The sequence below is a fragment of the Melospiza melodia genome, chromosome 2 (assembly GCF_035770615.1).
Source record: "Melospiza melodia melodia isolate bMelMel2 chromosome 2, bMelMel2.pri, whole genome shotgun sequence".
NCBI classification, from domain to species: Eukaryota; Metazoa; Chordata; class Aves; order Passeriformes; family Passerellidae; genus Melospiza; species Melospiza melodia.
Window position 1 is genome coordinate 90,898,017 of NC_086195.1, and position 24,589 is coordinate 90,922,605.

Here is a 24,589-nt window from a genome sequence, read left to right on the forward strand (position 1 = left end):
GCTGCCGGCGGCGGGACGGGCGGCCGGGCCGGGACGGGCCGGGAGCGGCGCCCGGAGCGCGGCGGAACGCCGGGAGCGGGGCGGCGCTTCCGGGGGAGGCTCGGAGCGCACCGCGCCGCGTCGCGTGGCAGTGGCGTCACGGGCACGGGGCAGAGACGGGCGTCAGGAGGGGCCGCCGGGCGGGTGGCGCCCCCTGGCGGCTGGGAGGATCCACGGGATCGCAGACCGGCCGGGAAAAGATCTCGAACCGTCCGGGCCAGCCTGTGACCAAACCCCAGCATGTCACCTAGACCAGGGCACCGAGTGCCACCTCCAGTCATTCCTTACATGCCGCCAGGGACGGTGACTCCACCCTTCCTGAGAAGAAACTGCTCCTGATGTCCAACCTAAACCTCCCCTGGTGCAGCTTAAGGCTTTGGTCTCTTGTCCTGTCGCTGGTTTCCAGGGAGAAGAGACCAATCCCAACGAGCTGTACCCTCCTTTTAGGCAGTTTTAGAAGTGCTAAAGCCCCTCCTGAGCCTCCTCTGCCCCTACTTGAACACCTCAAGCCCTCCCAGCCCCTCCTCACAGGACTTGTGCTCGAGACCCTTCCCCAGCTCCACTGCCCTTTCCTGGATGCACGCCAGCACCTCAACGTCCTTCCCAAACTGTGGGCCCAGAACTGGAAGGGCACTTGAAACTGTGAAATACAAAGCTGTGCTTCGTATCAGGTACACACAGCAACGTGTGTGTTTGTGATATGTGTGGAAACCGACCGTGGGATAGTTATAAAGATGAATTCTAATAATTAACTGAGGAAAGTAAAGCATGGAAGAAGGCCTTTGAACCTATCCTTTGTTCACAATTTACTTCTATATGTCATAAGTTGATTTAGGAGTGTGAAATACAAAGTTGTGTTTCGTGTCAGGTACCTACAGGCAATGTGTGTACTTGTGATTGTGATATCTGCGGAGACCGACAGTGGGACAGTTGCAAATTCTAATAATAACTGAGGAAAGTAAAGCATGGAAGAAAGCCTTTGAACCTGTCTTTTGTTTGCAATTAACATTAGTTGATTTAGGAGCCTCAGAATTAAAGTGTTAAGGATGTTGCTTTTTGCTTGTAGTTAATCCTTAAAGAGTTCTGCAGTAAGAACCTTTCGAAGTATAATTTTAGAATACTTCTTGTATCCTTGAAACTATAGCGGTGCAATATATATAAAGGAAATATGCTTATCTCACGCCTTAGTAAAGCAGAGAAAAACAGCTTGAGAAAGGAAGATGAACATCAACTCCAGGATTAATAGTTTCAACCAAGGGAAGCTAGACATCACTGTTATGAGATTTATAGTCTTTGCAATTAAAAGGTGGATCCGCATCTGGGGAGCTGGACTTTACCAGATGGGATTTGTCTTTCTTCTTGTCAGAAGCTGGACCCCCACCATCTGGGGATACTCTTTTTCTGGGATAGATCCTGAGAAAAACTAAATCACAATAGTGTATAGAATTGTGACTTAAAAATTGGGAATAGAAACTGCTGATGAGTAAAAATTGGAATAGAAACTGCTTATGAGTAAGCTTATGAGTACCCCTATAAATACCTGTAAAGCCTCAACTATTGGTGTGCAGTTGGAGGGAAAACATCCCCCACTGTACCCAGTGCTGTATTGCTCATACTTTACCATATTAATTAATAAATTGATTGCTGCTTGAATATTGGCATAATCAAGCTCTCATTTATAACAAAATGCAGCTTCACCAGTGCCAGGTACAGGCAGACAGTCCCTGCCCTGGTCCTGCTGGCCACACTGCTGCTGATACAGGCCAGGATGCCATTGACCTTCTCGGGCACCTGGGCACACTCTGGCTCACGTTCAGCTGAGATCCTGAGCTCCTATTTCACTGTTTTGGTGCCTTTGGGACTTAGCAGTCAATTCCAGTCCATCTTGTCCAGTTATACCTCTGCGGCTTCCCCGCAGATTAACTGGTACAGTGCAGTTACTGTCACTCCAAATTGGCAAGCTTCTCAAAGTATTTGAAACTTCAAAACTGAAAGCAGTTCTAAGTCATCACACTTTATATTTTAATGCTTTTAATAGGCTTGAAAAACATATACTTTTCTTACACAGCATAAAAAATATTTACACTTTTTATCAAAGCACAGAAACAGTTGTAAGGGGAAACACTGCACATCAGCATACCCCTATATATAGAAAATGTTTTACCTTAGGAAAGAAAGTGCTTTGTGCATTTAAAAATTCTATTTGTGAATTCAAAATTAGTAATTTGAAGTAATTACAGCAATTTTAATATATCAATGAAACTTCTTTAAGTGGAATGCATGATTTTATGAAAAACGTGTAAAAGATTAACACAAGGCCACAAAAATCCAAAGCTATGGATCCTGCTTTGCTGCCCTCTGTAAACACAGAAGATCCATCCTGCAATTTGCATCTCACATACTCCTTTTTCCTGGAATTCAACACAGCACTTAAGAAGTGTGATATAACTGTTGAGTTAACAGCCCTGAAGTTTTGATATACCTTTAAGCCTAAAGGTAATGTTTATAGGAGCTGTGGTTGATTTCTTCTGTTTCCTTGCATGTAGCAGCAACTTGAGCATCTTTGGTATGTGAAAGTGTTCACTAGTTCTGGACTTGGGGTCTTTTTAAAGGAGGAAAGCAGTCTTTATAGGAGATTTACTTTTGGAGAGGTTGGCTCTTGTCACATAGGCACCCACATGAGAGAGCCTGACTGCACAGTGTGAAACAGACAGTAACCAATAACTCTTCTCAAAGATGGAAGAGGCATGGAAAGTTTCTCTGCAAGATCAGCAGATGGGCATGAACTTGTTTGAACTTCATTCCTACTAGCAATTTCCATATGAATATGTTTAAGAAGCACTTATGCTGAAATCAAGAATTATACATGGAAGAAAAAAATCTTTCTTCAAGCTATGCAAAACTGTCAACTGTAGCAACTACACTTGCTAATGAAGCTGGATTATTCCCAGAAAATTATGCAGACATCTCAGGACTTAGAACACAGGAAAGCTTCAAAACCAAAACCAGATTTTATACTGCAGTAGTTATTTTGCCAACCTGAAAGCCAGCAAAGATGTCTTTTCACACTTCCAGTTAACTGGAAGCTTTGAGCTATTACAATAAATCAAATTGTATACATTTCTGAAAGCAGGAAAAGCCCAGCTCCTCAGTTCTGCTTATCTTCCCTTACAGAAATACTTTTCCTTTACAGAAATATTTTTCTTTTCCTTCCTTTATGGAAATCTATAGAAAAAAAGAAAAAAACCTTTTCTTTAACTTTTATAAAACACTGTGCTTTGAGACTCAGATGCACAAAGTTGCATTGCAGATCTTTACATTCAAGAGCATTGAAACAGTTGACAGAAGGTATTCCATCGGTTTGGTTCAGAAAAACAGTGCACATCATCCTCTGACTCACGTGCACAAACCATGGTTACAGGAGCCAGTTTGCCTTGAAATCACTTCCAGGTTCTTCTCATTCAGTCTTGCAGTGACCTCTTCCTTTGGCCAGCAGCTCAGACAATAAAGAGCAAACACTCAAGACAACTTGCACATTGCTCTAAACTCAGACAGTACATTAACAGAATTCTGTACTCAGCTCAGCATGTCAGGCATCCAATTTCTTCAGCTGTTCATATGTCAGAAAGAACTGGCACAGCTGATTAAGGAAAACTCTTTCTTGTTCATGCAGTGAAAACTGGTCCCTTCACTACTCAAGGTTAGCTGCTTCTGTGTGCAACTGTGTTCCACTCCTTCCACTACAGGAGCACTCCTTGTTCCTTCCTTTGCCATGCTGCAGGTTGGCCACATTTTTACACAATACTAGGGAGAACAATGAAACTTGCTTAAAGGCTGGTGATACAAAATACTTTCCCATCCATCTTCCTCAGGATCTTAAACCCAGGACTAAGGAGGCAGTCCTGCAAAAGCTGCCATAAAAATACTGCAAAAGCCCTTAAGACTCTTCAATCCCTTAGCTTTGATGGGCTAAGAAGGTTTGTGTATTGCAAAACAATTTCTACCAACCCACTTCCCAGGGCTCTGATCAGTTGGCTCCTGAAACAAAGCTAAAACTGTGAGACTAAGACAAACAAAAAGACTGCATCAGTAACTGCCACAGTTTCCCCAGTTCTGGAAATAGCCCCCACTCCTCATTCACCTGGGTAACTTTGATTAAAAGTAGGCTCATAACAAAGAAAATGGGCAGGCATGAAATTGGAAGAACAGAATATTTTTTTGCAAGATCATATTTTAGTCTTGACTCTGTGTGAATCAAATTCAATCTAACTGGAAGCAGACTTAAACCTGTCAACTGCACAATTTTCCATTCATAAAAAAGGGACTATCTGTGCTGATATGACACTTCCCACGCTGAGTAATTCTGTAAAAAACAATACTTGCTGTTGTATGGCTAACTTAGTAATTTTGCACACCTCTGGAAAGGATACAATGATATTCCAAGGACCAAGTCTTAACCAGTTTGGCCAAAAACCTTTATACAGAGCAAAAAAGCCTTCATTCTTCCATGTCTAGGGAAAAAAAACAAAAACATAGGAACACACTTATGTAATTCTTTTTTTGTGAAAAACCCAGACAGCATGTCAGCTAACAAGACTGTACCAGACAAGGAGGTGGCTTAGTCCTGTAACCTTAATTTATATTTATTGTCTGACAGGATAAAGAAATACATTTCATTAGATGTAAACTTGCAGTTGACATTTGACAGCCTCTTGAAATTTGCTGCATGTAAACCTGTAGCTAACATTTGGCAGTCCCTTGAAATATTTCAGTTTGCTTTCTGGACCTTGTATTTCCCTGGACAATGTGACTTGGACTGTTCGGTCAACAGCTGGACAGCAACAGCTTACTATCCATTCTTCTCCATGTACAAGGCCATCATGGTCCCACCTCATACCAAGTTAGAGACTTCAGAAACCAAATCAGAGTAATCAAAACCAGAGGCTGACCTTGCCTTTGGCTGTACTAAGCTTTCCATTATGCAGTAAGCAACATAGAAAACTGTTTGTCTGTTTCAGAACATCTTGTGCTTCAAGGACTGACTTATGAAATGGTAATTTCCTGTCAGACTGACATAGACAGTGCTGCTGAGAGCCTTCCTCTCCTCATCCAAGCACCCAAAGAAAGTAAGGGCCTGCAGCAGACACTAACTTCTTCCTGCCTCTCTCTCAAGACAGCAGATACTTTTCACACTTGAGTGCATAACTGACAGCACAGTCCTTTTAAATATTATGGCAAAAACATGTCTAAGTTACTAGGGAAAACAGAACAGCTCCACAGCAAAACCATTGCTTGGTGGCAGCAGTTTCTATTTATGATGATACATGAACTGCTTACCTGTAACAAACAATCCAAAGTGCCCTTGTAGGCTGAGTGTCCCCCATGGTTTTGGCTTTTTTGATTCATCATACGTGTTCTTACAACATCAACTGGGTTGGATGCAAGGGCTCCAGCTAACCCACAAAGAAAACTGGAACTAGTAAAAGAAGGGTTTAATGGAACCTGATCTACCACACAGATGTACAAGAACTTCCCCTTCCCAGGAAACACAAAGTAATAATGACTGTTTAATGCTTTTACTAAAAAAATTAACTCAGCTAATGGACGTGAAAAGTTACTTTTCACTTACTATAAAAACATAATTTTGAAAATTTGCTATATAGCCCTTATATACATTATGCTTGGAAAGATGTTCACACCCCAGGGAATAATATTTGACTGTAAATTTCTTCCAGCCTCAATTTGCACAGTTGAATGATTCAGACCACCCACAAAACAAATTTCCATGTTTCAAAAGAAAGCTAAATTCAATTGCTGTATAAATTTATCTTCCATGCTACCATCTGAGATGCTATTACACTAAAAATTATAAACACATCAGGAATATATGTATACATCTAGACAGATGATAAAAAATAAAAATACTCCTCTCCCCTGCAGCAAGAACTATCTAATACTGAGCTATACAACCAGGTACACAGACTTACAGGAAGTGAGTATATACTGTATCTCCCATATGTCCAGACAGAATTATGTGCTTCTTGGTAAGGTCATATACTGGCAGCTCTACTCCAACAACAATAGCAGCTCTCTGTGCTGTCAATGATACTCCCTGGCAAAAGAAAGGATATGGTTGAAATTTAAAGTCAACCTTTGTGCACTGTTAGAAAAGCCAAGCTCTTACAATACAAAGCAAAACACCACAAATATGTTAAGAACATTGCAAATTCAAATAAGGCTAATTAGTACAAGTCTTAGATGTATGTGCTCCAAAACCACAAATTTGAAATAACATAAATCACTTTTCCACACAGAATGGAAACTTCAGATCCTTTAAGTTATTTACTATCTCTGCTTAACATCTCAATTCTACCTCTGCTTAACATCTCTATTCTTGCGTCAACAGTCAGGTAAAAGCTCCAAACCAGTGTTCCTTTGCTGCTAGCTGAAAAACTGATAAAGTAAGGAGGATGAACAGAAAACTGGAGATCAAGAAACTGTGAGAAAAGCACACTAATGGAAAAACATTCCTATTCTCTTGCAGCTCAAAACAATTGTCTATTTTGACTCTTCAGTTATTATACAGTCATTGACTATAACTGGCCCAAGAGACAACCTGTAAAACTGAATATGAGAGTTCCTGAGCTACAAGGGATGCTCAGCAGCTCCTTCACTTCCAAATGTTCCTTAGCATATGTTTTAAAACAGACAGAGCATACAGATTGAGAGGTGTAAGGCAAAGGGTTGTTGAACTGTTCCTCGAGCCAGTCACCCTAATTGACCCCTGCATTTGTCCTCCCTCTCCTATGTGGCAGCTAATCCTCACATACAAGGCTGGCTGTAACCCTTCATCAAAAAGCACTGAGACACCAGCAGTGAAGCAGCCATGACAAATGACAGACATTACATCCTCCACATTTCAGCTGAGAACACTGTAGGAATACATGACGTTCAATTGAACAAGGAAGTCTAGCTAAAGTGTAAGATACAGTTCAAAAAAACTTGCCTTCCATAATCCTTTAGTGCCTTCATTTTGGTAGATCTGTATGAAGTTGCCCATCATTCCTCCTTGAATTGTTCTACCTTGAGCTTGCATTCTGATCTGAGATTCATTAGAACATACAATTAAAAAATAAATGCAACCAAAAAAATAATAAAACTACATTCAACTATCAAGATACAACTGCAAGTAGTAAAGTCAATTTCTCTAAGTATAAAAGCAAGAGCTGGCATTATCACAGCTATATAAGTGCAATCTTTTGCCTTAACTATCCCAATGCAGCTGCTAATTTTGAAGAAGTATGTGGTAGAATTCTTAGCTGCATTAAGTCACTTCTATTTCTGTATGGGTACACTGCTCCATTTAGATAAGACTGGCAGATGGGTTGTGCAGGATGTCCTTTGCAGTGTTCTCACAGAACATGTTGAAATGAAAGGTTAAACAGATTAATATTTCAGTCACTGAGAACCATGATCTTCAACCCTGTAGATTTATAAGATCATCCTTAGGGACCTGTAAAGGTAACTTACATATACAGGTTGTCAACAAGTGACTTGGTAGGTAGATATAATTCTAGGAAGTAACTAATTGAAGCCACACTTGAAATACAAACTTGTTTGAAATGCCACTACATAACCACACTAGCACTATGAAGGACAAAGCTTTTTAGTAGCTTCAGGAAAACATAGAGAGTTTTCTTGACTTCCTTTTCATTAGGAGCAGCTTTGTAAGTCACAAGCTCCAGTTTTATAGGATACACCTATCAACCCTTTCAAGTTACTGACTATGATTAAGCTAACAGATTCTTGAAGAGGTGGTTGTTTCACTAATTCACTTTAAATGATTGATGCTGGAATGCCATTTCCCTGGAACACAGGTTTGCAAAACCTCTCTAGTGTTAAGGAATCATACAGTACAAGCAACATTCCCTGGACCTCTTTCCTCTGAACTAATCTTCACCTATTTTGAGCTCTAGCAACATCCAAGTACAACAGTGTTACCAAGAAGTACAGATGAAATACAGAGTGTGGCTTCCACACAAACACCACAGCATCCAAGTTATTCTCCCCCCACACTCAAAAATATGTGAGTCTAACTACCTCCCCAGCCTTCACCTTCCTCACACATACTTCCAAATTATTAGTATGGATCAGAAGGAGGTTTCAAGAATTTAGGATGCTACTGATTCTTTAGAAGTTAAGAGATGAGAATAAGTAGTGTTACAAAACAAATCCTATATTCATCAGGAGACTGTTTTTGCTTCAGGAGAGAACAAAAACTAAGAAGACAAGCTCTACATAATTACCTTTAAGACATCTGTGGGGTTGGCAATAGATGACGAGATTACTCCCGAAAGAACGCCACACAGAACATTCATCATGAGGGTTTCATCTGTTTCACAAACAAAGATTTTAGCTGCAGATTTACAAAACTTAGGATGCATTAGGACAGGATGATGCCTCCCCTCATTTAACCAGAGAGTGCCACTTACAGAAGCCATGAAACCTGCTCTGATGAGTTACCCTTGCTGACTAACTTTGTTGTAGCTGGTGTAAGGAATGTCTTTTTGGCAGACTTGTTCAAATGCTACAGTAAGATGCAACTGGAATTGGCTTCAAGCAAATCAGTCCTGAATTAAATAGAAAATGACCCCTCACCTTCTGGATGCTCAACAAACATTCTTTTTAAGCTCTGGTAAGTGCCTATTTTTATAGTTCCATATGAAGCTTGCCGTAGCATTGCAGGTGCAATCCTGTAAAAACAAGCAGCAAAAATGTTTATGCTCAAGATCTCAAAAACTCACCAGAAAATTCTTCCTAGTGCAGAGATATCTAGCAAAGAAAGGTTTGTTCATTTAAATCAACAATTTAAACTCATTATAACAAAACAAGCTTTGGAGTTTTTAGGTTTTGGTTTTTATTTTTTTTTAAATAGAGCCTGCAAGAATATGAATGAACTGTGAAGGGATTATTACTATTAGACCATGCTTCAACTTGTAATCTATAAAATAGCTGGCAGTCATGTCTGAAATGTAGTTCCCCCACCATCCTGCATGTTTTGAAGAAAAGCATGCTTGTTTATAGGCAAAGGTAAATCCAATTTTAATTCTGAGAGATGGAACAACTATAGCAGCACTGTAAAAAATAACCTTGTGCTTAGGTATTTTGTTTCATGTAGGTTTTGCTGTTTGAGGGGTTTTTTAAAAACATGAGGTGCTTTGGCAGTGTGCAGCATTGAAGGTATCAAAGCTGGGTCTTCCAACTTCCAGATTAAGGCTAGCCAAATGCCTTGCAATCCTGAAGTCCAAAAATTCACATACAATGAGCTTATACTTTTATCAATAGACTGTTGATAAGCCATTGCTGCAGCTCAGTTACTCTTACCCAGAGTATAAGGCTTTCAGCCCTTCTTCTCTGCATATTCTGACCAGTGCATGCATCATCCCACGGTAGCGGATCTCTTTGTATTTGGCATCATTAACTTGACCTTGAACCTGGAGACGTGTTTTGGTCAGATCAATGGGGAAAGTACCTTAAAGGAAAATCAGTGAGAAAATTAACAAAGTACCTACCTAACCAAAGACAACAGAGAATATCATACAAGAAACAGCAACATTTATTACATATCATAATATATAAAAGTATTGCCATGGGAAAGAAGCTTTTCTTACCAAGACTTTCTTTTAAAGAAGTGATTCACATTCTATCACCTTGTTTCTGCTAAAGGCCTGACAGAAGCCCTGCCTACCTCCTGTGTTCACATTCACTATATTTTCATGCAACACAGCATTGCCTTGTTGTAAGCAGCCACACTGAACAGGACTTTGCAATCCCAATCAAGCACTGAGTTTGCACACATATTCTACCAACCCCTTTGAAGAGGACATCACTGAAGGCAAATAAATTCTGTTCGACACAGGTTCTGGCCTAGTATCTGAAACAGCAATAGCAGCAGTACTATTCCTATTACAGCTTTCATGTTACCTACTGCTATGTTATGTTCAATTAATTTTCTCCAAGCTCCCCTTATGAAAGGGTTCAGAAACTGTATCCATCCAGGAAAGGACCACCTCAACATTCCACTCTCACCTAAGAGTGGAAGGAGGAGTCAGGATTAACTACATCTGTTTAAACGAGGCTTACCAGACAAGCAAAGCTTTCATGAATTGTATGTCTCCCTTAAGCGTTTGGCATTATTGGCCATATTCAGTCAAGTCAAATAATGACATGTCTCAAACTCAAGTTTATACAAATTTCCTAAGTAGAAAGAAACCCTTCCTATCCCTGCAATCATTCAAAGTTGGATTGGACAACGCTTTGAGCAACGTGATCTAATTGAAGATGTACCTGCTCAAAGCAGGGAGGTTGGACCAGATGACCTTCCAACCCAAACTACACTATGAAAACAAAAAAAAAATAGTAGTTTTAAGTGTCATTTTATACTGCCTCTACTTTACCAGACAGACCTTACATGCAAGCCCACCACATGCCCAACCATGTCCTGCTACAATGAAAACCCAGATTTCCTTTATTTTCATATACATGCTTTCATATACATGTTTTCAAATACAACTCTACAAAAACGTTAATATTAAAGGTTTGCCTTTAGAAGCCTAAAATATCAGATGCACTACAGCAATTATTCTGTGTTGCTCACTATTGAATTTAAGTGTTCAAATCTAAGCAACCACTTGCATTCAAGAAAAGATTATTTAAACTGCAACATAGATACTCAGTAAAGCTAAGAGAAAAATCTGCAAGTTAAGAGCATAACTGATCTACTGCAGCAAAGCAGAAGCTGTATCTACTTATGACCACTGTCTAGGAATAGATCAAACATACACCAAATAATAAAACAGAGGCAAAATATGTATAGGAAACAAGACTCACCAGGGATGAGAGTTTACAGACACAAGTGTTCTGACATTGCAATAGAGATAAGAGAAACTCTTCAGTCAGCACTAAGTAAAAAACTCTGTGCTGCAGACCACCATATACCACTGTGTCACTGGCAGCATGGAACCCTACTTGTTTCAGATAGAGACTATCCAAGTAAAGAAAATCATGTCAACAATTAAAGCAAACTCTTACCACATTCTGCAGTGATTGATGCTAAACCTCCGTAGATAAAGGGCTTCCAGTTCAGTGCTGGCATTATTGGTTCCTCTTTCTGTGAAAGAGGAAGATTTAACACTACTGTAAGTACATACCACAAATATTCATGCTAACACTTAATTAAAACTTTGTGCCTAGTCCATTTAAAATGGGCCTTCCAAACATGAGTAAAGACTAAAAAAAAGGTAAGAGTAAAAAAACCACATTTAATACACTTGACAATCAGAAGAAAGACAGGAATACCACAGAAAAGCATCTGGGTCAAATCAGTGCCTGCTGTGTGTTTGGTCCACCACTCTCCTCACCATGAAAGGTTAAAGCAGGTCGTCTCCCAGGCATTATGTTTAGGAGCACTGCAGTGAATAGCCTCCAAGGATTTTTACTAGCTGAACTACAGAACTTCCTTCTTCCCAGTTACCAACATTATTTAGCATGAGCTAAGCTGGTACACTTGGACAGAAAATAAGGGTGCATACACCATTTTGCTTCCATTCAGACCTATTTCTGCTACCCGTGTTCACAATATTAATTCTTGTGAATTTACATGAAAATTATGTCAATTATTGAATTTGACAAAGCTACCACAATTTGTAATTAACTATAGCATATGCAAACAAGCATTTCTCTCAACATCTTATTTTTCCCCTTCCTCACAATATAAACAGTTTTCATTCCCCATTTTCTATTATATCCCCCTAAACATTGCATTCTACAGTTATTTTTGGCAATTAATCTTATGGGAAAATTGTACTTGAAAATACTTCCCTTGGCACTTACACTCCCTGTTATTCTTCCCTGCTTTATCACCTGTAGTGCCTAACTGGAAAATATCACAAATACACCCATTACTTAGCCCTGCCTTTTGTACTGCTGAACCTTCTTTAGTCGCTTCCTCTACAGATGCCAACAACCCAGCACCTAAATGAATTTTCAGAGTTGCAGACACTCAGCAGGCCTGAACACTTTCTGCAGCTCTAGTTTTCCCTTTACCATATTTACTTCATGATGAGTTACCTGGGTCTTCTGACACACGAGGAAAATCACAAAATTTCACATACTCAACACCTACATGCACAGAAATCCTTATTCTTTAGACTGCTGTAATGAACATAATTAAAAAAAAAAAAAAAAAAAAAAGGAGAAGGCAACTAAGGTCACCCCACTATACTGCCAAAAGAGCGCAGTACAGAGGTCTGGACACACAGGCTTGGACCATGCCAGCTTTCCAATACAAAGGAGGCAGAGCTGCATGGATATGACACTGTATCAGAGGGAGGCCAGTTCCAGCTCCAATTCCTCATAATCCTTTTTTGCCGTGATTAATGGCAGATCATTTAATTAACAGAGACAATGCCAAGCTCAGTTTGCCCACTGTCTGCTACACACCTCATCTTTACTCCTGAGAAACTCAGCAAAACTGACAGTTAAGCCCCTCAAACATACTAAAACAAGATTTCATCTATCACCAATACCACAACACATATAAAATAAAAATATAGATCCTTTTCCTGTTCATTTCATATTTCACTCTGCCTAGGCAATGCAGGCTACTCATTTTTTATATGTAATTCTGAGCACGGTCAAATAAAGTTTTCAATTTGCATACAGATTTACAAATATTAGTTGAAGCTTTAATATATAAATAGGGTACTCTAATGAAAAATTTTATAGCACACTCTTCCTTTGACAGATCCCAAGGTGAAGGTCAAGGTTTGTAAATCTGAAAGGCTTTCAAGTCTCATCTCCTGCCAGTATGCTAAACTAATCATATGAATCTTTCAATTTCTAACCTCCAGCCCCCTTCTTTAAGATTTCCATACTTTAGGAAGAAGTATGAAGAAGAAGAAAAAAGATAAAGCAAAGACGTAGATTTTTTCTCAGGAAAAAAAATCAAAAAGACACACCATCCAGTAATTTCGCCCCATGATCTCAGATGTCTCATTTCCCGCTTATATTCCAAATTCTTGGTTTGCTTCTTAGTCAGAACTTCTTCCCTATATCAATAAAAATAGTAAGTGTCTTCTCAGAACAATTCTGTATCAGCTGAGTGAGTGGCAAACTACTTAAAAAGAGAATCCAGCCATCACCATAGAAAAAATTAAGGTCTCCACTTTTACTACAAAGATATTGCCTTTACAAAATACACGTTGCCATACCCTGAACATCAACAATGACAGAGGGGATACTCGACCCTAAAGAGGATTGGGCTGAATTAATACAGAGATTCATCCACGCACTTTCTGCAGTGGTCAGAAGGGAATCCTCTTTCTTTTAACCACAGCATGACTGGACTAAACCCAAAAGCCCGAGTTCCATGAAAGAACAAATCACTTAAATAACTCGATATTTCCCCGACGGGGAGCAGAATTGAAAAGTCCCACATACTATTACATGGTGGCCGAAAACATCGCTAGCGTATCAAGCACGCAGTACACTCGAGCTTATAGTAATTTTAACTATTTAAAGCAGATTCGGGTCTAGGGTGGCAACAGCTACTACTACACAAGAAAAATAGTCTCCCACCCTCCGAGAGCTGAGAGCAGCAGCCGCCACCTCCCCACTCACCACCGAGCCCCGCCCGACCCCCACGTCCTGCCGTACCGGCCCCGCCGCTCCCAAATCCCGGCGCTGCTCCCCGCGGCCGCGGCGGCTTTTGGGGAACGCGGGGCTCCGCCCCGGGGCGGGCTGGCCCGAGAGCCGAGCCAGGAGCGGGGCGTGAAAGGGGCGGGTGCGAAGCCGCAGTTGGTTTGAAGGGGGCGCCGAGCCGGCTGTAGTTATTCGGGGAAAAGATTAACCATGCCGACCTTGCAGTCGGAGGTCTCCCTTCGCCGCTGGCCTTGGAGGGGTGGTGGGACAGCCGGCATTTTCCATTAGCATTCCTGCCCCAGGAGAATGGAGCGGCTGCGTCGGGTGTTTCAGCTCTCCCCGGTTAACGAACATCCTCACCATTATCTATAAGGACACTGATTTTGCCCCTCGATTTATGATCCTATGGGCACCAGCCACACTGCAGCAGTACCGGGGCTGAGCTTTCCTGAGGCAGCACAGGAACCTTTATCTACCTGCTGTGTGGAGGAATAGAAAGGGGCAGGGTGGGCTTAAATAGCCACTTTGCTCTTTAAAATACCCTCTTCAACATTTTTGGCAGAACGTTTACACAGGTGATTCAGCAGTCGTAATAGTATTACACAGTTATGTTTCTTTGCATCACCAGGGCAGAAATTATGGATTCACTATGTACGCTTTACATGGCTTTGTTCACACACATCCAGTGCCTGTCCCGAAGGAAAGGGGCTACCTAAAAGGGCAGGTCTCAGCCGCTGTACGGGTGGCAGTGACCCGTGCATGCAGACTGGATGAGAACCAGAAGTAGTCTGGTCCTGAGTCCAGGGCTTCCTGTGAAATAGTTTGGAATCAGCTCTTTTGCTGCCCCTAAAGGCAGAGTGTTGTAGTCACTCGGCGCTTTCTGTTTCTGACTGAAGAGCTGCCAGGAGTGCTTGTAGGGACTTACCCGCACGGTGCAGCCCTGCTGCCGCTGTCAGTCCGCTGCCTTGCAGGCTGATGGCATGCCTTACCCCGCAAAGGGCAACACATCCTGCGGGATTGCTCCCCGCGCCCATCTCAGGGCAAGGCTGGAGGCTGAGAACCTTTATTTAAACTTACTGGCTGGTGGAGAAAGAGGGTGACACCCACTCAGCCTCATTAAGAAGCTGGATGTGGCTTTGCATGCAATTCTCCATTAAGTATAAGGAATCCAAAATTTGGGTTCCGGTATGCCACAAGTGCTTCATACAATGAAAATAGTTCTCTAAAGCAATCCAAGTCTATTACAGACCTCCCACAAATGTTCCATTTCAGTTGTTAAGGGATGAGTAGCCCACAAAGCTCCTGCTCTAATCACAATGTTGCAAAGTTGTCTTTGCAGGTGGGCCTCATAGAACTTAGCTACAAAGTCCCACCTCAGAACTGGTATTTACATTCTAACCCACTCCTGAAATTCCAATACCTGGCTAGCTCTTTACAGGTTCTATATCTGCAGCAAGTACGATCTTACTTCAGATAAACTTTGAATGGCTCTTTTCTTTCTTTTTGCACAGAGATCATCTGGACTGATTCTAGCATTGAGTGATTTTGCACTTTGGTGCAGCTGCTTTTGTTTTCTGACTTCTCAAATTTCTGCCTCCTTTTAAGAAGGACTTTAGTTCCACTCTGATCTTGAGTTGGGCAGCTCCTTTTGCCGGCAGATGGGTTTTATTACCTCTGATGAAAATCAGCTCCTGTTCACATGTTATATCTTGCACCCAAACACATTTCTTAGTTTCTTAACAACCTAGTTGCTAGTTCCCAACTGTGTACTTCTGAATAAAGAAGAATTCCAGTTAACTTTTGTTACTACTGGTGACTTTTGCATGTGTCCTCTGAATAAAGTCTTCTGTTGTATTCTCAACCCGATTCATACTACGTATGAGGTACGTAATGCTTTTGTCAACAGAGAGCAGACTACTTTTGGCAAGCTGCCTTGAACATGGCATCTGCGTCATACCAGCACTGACTTAGGTGCTCAGCATCTTTCCACATGTGCTACTGATTACACAGTCTTACAACAGCTTTATCCAAGTGCCAGTTCTTTCCCAAGGGGCTGTGCAGGGCTACAGTTTAATTAATTAATTCCCGGACCCCTAAACTTACTGTTCCTAAGTTTCCTCACGCATTTTTTGTTTCTTTTTTTTTAAGCAAAAGAAGACAACCCTCAAACCATTTTTTCTGGGGACCTCTGCTTTGTGCATTCATTCCTGTTTTGCTACTTCCACTGCTGCTTCAAATGGAAAATCATTTCACTTCTGGTCTCTGCAGGGGTGAAGACAGGTCTGCCAAGTCTCCTACTGCTTAAATGAATGGTTAGTGAAAAGACACAGCTGGCTACAGGTATTGTTCAAACTGCCCTGTCATTTTGTTGGTAGCTGTAACCACGGGAGAGGTACCTTTTTCCCTTGGAAACTTTCACAATTATTACTTACATAACTGATTTGCATTTTTCATGTTCCATTGGCTGAGTGATGAAAGCAAGCCTAGGACATGGGAGTCAAGAGCTCCCTGCCCTGGCACAGTCTCCTCACCTTCAATTGTTTGTACTTTCTCTCTGAAGGGCATTTCACCTGACCCTCAATCACACAGCAGATGACTTTGTTGGGAAAGACAGTGTGCTATTGGCACATGTAAAACTGTAAGACATAATAAATTGTACTTCCATTGTGTTTGCCAGGGGCAAAACCTCAGCCTGGAGCACCACATCTAGTTATGTATGGTGCATTTCAAGAGAGCTGTACAGAAGAACTAGGAAAATAAGGCTAGGAATACAAAACACAATCTGCAATGAAAAATTGAAAGAAACAGTCTTAAAAAAAGATTAATATAACATAATCTTCAAGACTGAAGTTATCCATTAAGAGGAATTTAATTCTCTGTTCTCCACCATTTACATTAGACATACAACAGACTTTTTAAAGGTGTGGACAGTACTAGATGACTGAGGAGTTTGCAGTACCTTCATCATCACCAACTTTTAAAAACTGTTAAGCAGCTGGTTTTGAGACATAATTACAATCTGGATTACCTGGACCAAGTATTGGGATGGACTCTCAAAGACCTCTCCAGCCCTTTTTGTCTGTAATTATTCAATGAAATTTCCTCCTCTAGCTGTTAGCATATGGTATGTACAATGAAAAGACAACTAAAGTTTCTAACTTAGTAACATAATCTACTGTGCAGAGACCAGGGAGAAAGAAAAGAGAAATCAAGAGTAACAGTAAATGTAATTTTATAGTCTTTTTTTAAACAAATATTTTTTTATAATCTGATTTGGACTCCAGCATTGCAGGAGCCAAAGGTCTTTACTGTGTCACTGTTTTGTGGATATAAAAGGGCCATGTTATTTGTTTTTAATAGGTAAAAGGTGAAGGAACAGAGGGCAGTTCCAGGCTTGAAGTGGACAAGAGTCACACAGTATAAGGTCCCAGCAAAGCAGTTCTAGTAAATGTAAACCAAACAAAATTTTCTGAAAGTGTTGCAGTCTTGTAGCAGGTCCTGGGAAATTGATTTGTCTTCTTTTCTGGGACCCCAAACAGAGATAATAACTCCTATGTATGTGACAGCGTTGAGGTTGATGTTATTTGAATGAGCAAATGAAAAGCTGCTAAAGTTGCTCAGATAGGAAGGCACCATAGGAGGCTTTTCACTACTACAAAATACTTTCCAGCCTCAAAGGGTGATCCTCCAGGTCCTTGCTAAATAAAGATCAGTCACCGTTGCTTCACAGAGGCTTTTGTCCAACATTGCACTGCGCTAAACAAGTAGCAATTAGAAGAAACAATGCCAATTTAAATGCTGGTAGATGCAACACAAAGAAGAGCAAATATTTTTCTATGTCCTAGTAAAAATCAGACAGAATATGGTGTAAGATACAGCCTAACCTTTCCCACAAGGGAGATGATTCAATGTTGAATGAATGACAGAGAGGCTGACGGGACACCAAATAACATCTCACACATGGTATGTTTTCTGCCACTTCCAGTACACCCCTTGCTGGCAGTACTCCATATCCAGGGGGAAGCATATATTTGTGGAAGTGTCTGCTGAGGGAGATACATATTTGCACTAGGCTAACCTGTGAAAGCAGAGCGGCAGTTGAAGTAGTCCTACAGTAAACATGACTCAAACAAGACAATGATCAGGGAGATGTACTGGCAGGTGACCCCAAGCCATGTCCTTTGCAATGCAGGATTTAGGTTGATCAGAATCCAGAACTGCCTATATAGCAAAATTTCAAGCTTTCAGTACTATTACTTCTTAAAGGAGCCTCACTATTCTCTTTCCAGATTCTCAAGTTTTGATGGTTTTCCTCTAGTTTTTACAGAATGCTTTGCATTAAATCATTACCCAAATAATACAGCTTTTCTTCTGGTTACTCCAGTCTGGCTTTGGGTAACCTAACTTTTGCTATCAGCATCCTAATACTATATACTTCCTTTTAAATTTAAAAATGTACTTTATAAAGTTCTGTCAAATTAAGCATTTAAGTAACTTTTTTTTTTTAATAAAAAGTTCTGAAAAAGCAGGATGCTTTCTGAAGAAGTGTTCTCCTGCTTTGCAGCCCAGCTGATCCACAGGATGACAACACCAGAACTAACACAGTGTTTGGCTGACATGAGCTGATTGCTGTTAACCTTCAGCAAGACAGGTTATTCTGCACAGCAGGGAAAAACAGCTGCAGAATTTTGTCCTTGTGGTAGTTGTCTGTCACAACAACCACATCCTGAACAAGTCACTCAGGACCTTTAATGTGCAGTGGGATTCCTTGCTGATGCAGCAATGCAGCAGTCATGGGTAGGAATTCACATCTCCACTGCTCCTAGTAACAAAGGCTGGCAGAGTGGAAGAACAATTGCCTTCCAGAGGCTGAAGCAGCACAGATGACAGTGCTAGACATCCTGGGTTTCCATGAAACATGGCATCTGACATGCTCATGTCCCTCCATTTCCCAGAGTTATTCTTCCCTACACTTGGTTCAGTGGATGCCAGCTTTTGGACATGCTCATGCCTTAGAAGGCAGCACCAGGGAACAGAGAAATGTGCCTCACAGCTGTAAAAAGGGTCTTTGTTCTGCAACAAGGCAGCACTGATGTATCAGCTCACTGCCAAAAAGGCAGATGCTCCCTTACCTTCCCATATTCCCCTCCCATTCCCAGGCACAGTTCTGGCCCTTTGCTCAGGCTGCTGATTGCTCTCAACCCACTTATGAGTGGGTTCAACTCACTAATTACAGAATGCACCCATCAAACCCCAGGCTTCTGCCAGCTGATGCAGCTGAACTGGCTTCACACTGGCAGCAGCAGCAGTGTAACAGAAGAAGCAGCACTGCATGACTTGAAGAGGGTTCATCCTGTTGGAAGCATTGAAATATTAGACTGTCTCAACATCTCACAGGACTTAGCCACAAGTATCTGGCAGAGCAAATACTCCTGAGGGGTTGCAGTATGCATCCTGCCTTTAACACCCCATCCTAACACCTCTGGCCTCCTGTCTGGCTTGCAGTAAGAACAGGAGGTGGCATTAATGCCCAGACTTCACACAGTGTGCTAACAACTTTTTCTGACCTTCAAGGCCAGACAACAGAGGCAAGGCAGAGCCACCTTGCAGCCTGCCAGCTGGATTGTGTATAAAACTTCATCGAAGAACTTTGGATGGCCTCCTACAACACAGCTGAAAATGCAGACTTCAATTCATGCCAAAGATGGGTTGGCCTTGTTTCAGCTCTAAGGCCAGGGGGAATCCAGCTCTGCCTAATCAAAGAACCAGCCTACAAACTTCCTTGCTTTGCATTTCAAATGCAAAGCCAGCAAGAAGACAGGGAGAAGAGAGACAAAAAAGCAATTAAGAGTAACAAAGATGAACAAGAGAAGATAGTGCAAATGAACGTTTAGACAACAGATATGAGAGCAGGCCTATGTATATTGTACAGGTTTTACTGATGCTAGACTGTCTGAAATGACAAGAGGGATTTTTGTAAGTGCAAAGAATAAGTGATGCTTTGAAAACAGATGGTTTGCTACCTCAGTGATAGTTGCCATGAGGACTAAGACATCTAGGTAGCTTGTTCCAGAGGAAAGCACCACAGGTGAAAGCTACTTCTGACACTTTCAGGATTCTGAAGGAAGAAATGTTCTAAGGAAGGTGTCTGGGGATTGAGTGATGGTCTCCACTTCCTGGGAAGGTGTTGAGGGATCCTGGAAGGTCACAGCACTATGCAGTCACACCTAGGATAGCCAGCATGGCCATCCTCCCGGCTGCTTGGAGCACAGGACTTAGCAATAGATTATATACTTCCCCCTGGATGGAGTTAAACTTTGTGGATTTGTAATATCTGTAAATTTTATGGGAAACTAGCCCAGCTCTTGTAGTTCTTACACATCCTGGATTTTATGTGATTCCAAAAGATCCACTGTTTTTATTGGTTTTATATCTTAAATGACAGTCCCTACCTGAAAGCCTTCTGTAATGGAGGTAGTTGAATGTGTATGAAAATGAGGTAACTATAGAAGCTACACAACCTTTTTCCAAATGTATCTCAGCAATATGTAAATGACAGCACTTTTTTTCTGATATTGATTTTCACTGCGGACTCCATTGTAACATTGAATTTTGGAGATTATAAACAGGCTGTTCTCTATTTCTAAAACCTTGAAGAACAAAAGCAGTTCCAGAAATAGGGGAACACCAGAAAATGGCTTTTGATCAGTAAGTACACAGCATTTGAAAGGAATGGGAGAGGGGAAAGTGTGAGCAACGAAATGTACAGTATAGATAATCTTACTCACTTCATACAATCCAGAACATGGTAGGGGCATTTAAATGGTGTAGTTAAAGACTAGGTGGGGAAAAAAACAGTGATGTGCAGACTCCTGCAGCTCCATCTAGCTCATCTGAACAGAGTTCATTCAATTAGCTCAGCAAGTCTCTAATCAGCAAAAAAGATTTTAGTTTAACCACTGTCCATGTCACCAGTGCAGAAGGAATTAACTCCCAAACCGAGCTCATCTGACCATGTTAGTACACAGTTATGTGTCTGTCTTTTCCATGTTATAGTTAACACACCTGACTTCACAGGTTTCAAGTATCAGATTAGTTGTGTCCCAAAAGCCCTCTAAACTTAGCCAAACACAGGCTTCTGGATACCAGCCCAGAAAGAGTTCTAAGAATTTTCTTAAATTCTGCATTGTGCTGTAATCCCCCAACAATTGTGATAGGAGACAGAGCTGCAGCAGCAGTGAGACCTTCAAAACCTTTTCCTTTACATGTTGCAGGAGGACAGCATTAGGAAAGAATTCTTGCCATACTGTCTGAAATGCAGCACTTATTGCAGCAGGAAAATCAGAATCAGGACTCTTACAATCAAAGTTATCCTGCCAGTGCCACAGATGTTTTGTTTTGCTGTTTTGCCTTAGAAACAATGAACAACATTTTTGCATTTTCATGAATTAATATTCTTGGTCAAAATCACTATACCCAGAAAGCTCAACTGAATAGTGTTTTGGTTTTTTCCTATTAAATCTTCTAAATCCACTGGAAATTACATGAGTTCTCTGGAAAATAATTGTTCAGGCAGGTCACAGCTCCCATCCACTCTCTCAACAGTTCCAGCAACCCCAGAATGCATTTGCAAGGTTTGGAGGTATTTGTCATTTGCTAACAAGAGGCAATGGCATCAAGCCCTGGAGTTTCTCACTGACATTCAGTTCTTTCTCCTTTATTTTCCCTGTTTTGTTTACTTCAAATGCACTGAAACAAATGGCCATATAAATGTTAATGAATTACAGGCTCACTAATCGGACCTGGGTTTGCCTCCAAGTTTTAGCTGCTCTCCCTCAGCTTTGTGAGCAATGTACTGTGAAAATTCTTGAAAAGCCAGTTTAGTCTCAGAGGGTGGTGGTGGGAGGCCGATTATTATTTTGTAATGTTCTCAGACCATAACTTTCATTGTAGTAAAAATGGGGGGAAAAGCCTTGAATGAAAATCAAGAGCAAAATATTCTTGCAAGGAGACCAACTGCTCATCCTGAACCAAGGGTCTGATCTTCCAATATTAGGCTAGACACAGTAATCTCAAAATACTCCATGTGCACCAGCACTGCAAAAGATGTGGCTGAATTTATGAAGTAGATTATGCTGTCTAATGTAAATTACACCTGGAGACAACCTGTGACACTGACACTGTAAACACAGAGATGTGTGTTCCAACAGTGCTCTGAGCTCACAGAGGCTCTGCTCTGCTGATTTGAGTTGACTGTGGCCATTGGGGTGAGGAGTCAATGGTGCAAGGCACAGTTGTAGTCACTCTGCATTTTTGATGACTGAGATCGGCTGGTTTTATTCATACTTAAAGCTTGGTCCAGCTTGGCTCCAGAACATCTCAATTTTAAAATCTTCTGGACCGTACTCTGAAATGTTTTCCATTTCCATCACAGAACACATACACAAATAGAGATACTCTCCACCCGCCTCCCAACCTTACTTCATACTTGAAGAGGTGCTTGCAAACATGAACCTTAAAAAGTACAGACAAAAGGGCAGGTAAAAGGACAGGGGGACAGGTAAAAAGATGATAATAAATCTTCTCTGTCAGAACTGCATCTTAGTTCTCACTGCCTCTGTTTATAAGCCCAGATTTGTGTGTCTGAACTTTCCCTCGAGTAGCACATGACAGAGCCAGTTTGTGCCAGGTTCCAAAATCAGCTCCCAGAGACCTTTCCTGACCACAGACTGGAGCCAGAGCAGGCAGTGTGACCTTACTGTGGGGTCACGCTGTGCCCATGTATTAAAAAATAACTATTTTCTTTTTTGCCTTTCACTTCTGCAATTACATGAATGTTTCATTTCCTCTTACTATACATTACTAACATAGGAATTGGTGTTTGCACTAAGTCAAAACAAAGCCATGATGTCACGTGCCAGAGCATGGAAAATAAAACATTGCATTGAAAACCACACTCTTGTCCTGCTAACTACATGATTAAAACATATAACAACTACAGCCAGCTCAGTATTACTACTGTATCACACACTAGGCAAAACCAGAACTCCTGTATTCAACAGTCTTTAGCTCTCAGATGTCTACTGGACATTTGTATTAAAAGACTAAAGTACTTTCTGCATAAGTTCAATATGCAAGTCCAGGTGTGCAGTATATACAATGTGTAGCTTTCATGTTTTTCACATAAAAATTATTTTTATATAAGCTAACAGTAGTTAACATTGTGTGCATTTTTATGTAATTTTTAATCTTTGAGACAGATATATAGATGATAATATATTGTTTAAATGTTGTAGTGATAATACCAGTCTGTCTTTCTCCTCTTTGTGCCATTCTGGTAAATTCAAAACTATTCTTAGTTACAGTTTTTAAACTAGTAGGTCCTTCACATTAATGATATAAAAAACCAAATAAAGGACTTCAGAACTCTTGAATGACTGAAGTTGCACTGACTGTGAAACAAGGCTGTAACAGTGCCTGGTGCTGTTCACATCTGTCACTGGGCTTGAACAAGAGGGTGCAATTCCTACATGCTTTGTAAACTCGGTGTTATTCCTCGAGGCCTTAAAGGGATCTCATCCCATAGACTGCACTTCTCAGCTGTTAGCAGTGACTCTTCAGGGTATTTCTATGTGGTCTGTAACTACCCACACGTACACATTATGAATAAAGGGACTGAAACCAAAGAATGGAAATCCAAATTGAGTGCTAAGAACAAGACCTGAGCATTGCAGGAAACTCCTGCCTCTGCTGGGAAGCAGAAAAGTACTTTGATTCCTAAAAACATACTTACAGGCTTAGCCCTGAACAACCTAGAAAGCAGCACAGCTCCAGCAGGCTGACATGGGAGTTCCCCACTGTCAGTCCAAAACTCAGCCCTTTTTTGTGCTTCTCTTTCAAGATTAACATTTTGTAACTTGGGCCAAATGCCACACTGTGAAAACAAATTTTGTACCTCTCTGTAGACCAAACTTCAGCAGCAGCACCAAATATTATCATGACAAGATATCAGGTTCTTGCTATCCATCCTGAATATCCATGATCTCCACAGTTTTGTTTCCCTACCTAGGGAAATAAGTAGTAATTTGTTATGACTGCATTACACCAGAAGAGAAACTATGAATGAAGAAACATACTCGGTCAATATAACTACCAACCATCATGGCTATGTTCAGGAATGGAGAATATAATCAGAAATCAAGGAAATGATGAAAAAGAATTTTCCTGGTCCTTAATTTTCAGTGGGCTAAAAAATCAGAAGACTCGGCATTTATGTTTGCATTTTCATGTGAAATGCTTTAAAAAAAAAAAAAAAAATTGCAAATCAAAATCATGCCCTGAGCCTCTGTCTGCCTAGGTCAGACTCCAGGTAGTAAAGACACCCACAAATGATCAGGTTGTTCCTCTGAAAAAGCTGGCCCTCAGGAAAGGAGCTTGCTTATAAACAGGACTGCATGCAGAAACTGAAATGGTGCCTTTTGTGTTGAGCAGCAGCAGACCTGTTCAATAAACTAATGGAAAAATTGCTGTTTTTCTGTCTGTGTTTCTTGTATGAAGCATGCAACTGAGGGCTTTGGATGAAAGCCAAGTCTTTAAATAGCACTGGCCACCAGCAGAAATCCAAAGCAGTGGATAGTAAACTCAGATTAACAGAAAGAAATAAAAACCATCTCCATTTTCATGGCACTGCTCTTATGTGCCTGGCTGGAGCTCACCCCTTTGCCTTGCCCCAGAGGATTCTGAAGCCAATTTCTATCCTGCTGTTTAGGGGCCCCCCAAGCACAGCACACCCTGCATGCTCTCACCCTGTGTATGCAACATCCACTCTCCCCAAAAGCAGCTTCTCTCC

At 41.1% G+C, this 24,589-nt stretch overlaps 1 protein-coding gene across 3 annotated transcripts in view; it reads right to left on the reverse strand.

The window, feature by feature from the left end:
* Positions 1-2,053: 2,053 nt before the first annotated feature.
* Positions 2,054-24,589, reverse strand: part of SLC25A30 (solute carrier family 25 member 30) — a 32,926-nt gene continuing 10,390 nt past the window's right edge. The window contains exons 1-11 of one of the 3 annotated variants that reach the window (XM_063149326.1): positions 13,756-13,822; positions 13,059-13,148; positions 11,131-11,209; positions 9,424-9,571; positions 8,698-8,792; positions 8,346-8,431; positions 7,046-7,141; positions 6,027-6,151; positions 5,377-5,515; positions 4,470-4,550; positions 2,054-3,670 (exon numbers count right to left, since the gene is read on the reverse strand). In XM_063149326.1, the coding sequence (XP_063005396.1) occupies positions 3,629-3,670; positions 4,470-4,550; positions 5,377-5,515; positions 6,027-6,151; positions 7,046-7,141; positions 8,346-8,431; positions 8,698-8,792; positions 9,424-9,571; positions 11,131-11,209; positions 13,059-13,079 (912 nt within the window). In that variant the 5' untranslated portion in view covers positions 13,080-13,148; positions 13,756-13,822 and the 3' untranslated portion in view covers positions 2,054-3,628. Of the gene's footprint in view, positions 3,671-4,469; positions 4,551-5,376; positions 5,516-6,026; positions 6,152-7,045; positions 7,142-8,345; positions 8,432-8,697; positions 8,793-9,423; positions 9,572-11,130; positions 11,210-13,058; positions 13,149-13,755; positions 13,823-24,589 lie in introns of those variants that run through there. The other 2 variants (XM_063149327.1, XM_063149329.1) reach the window with 2 other exon arrangements.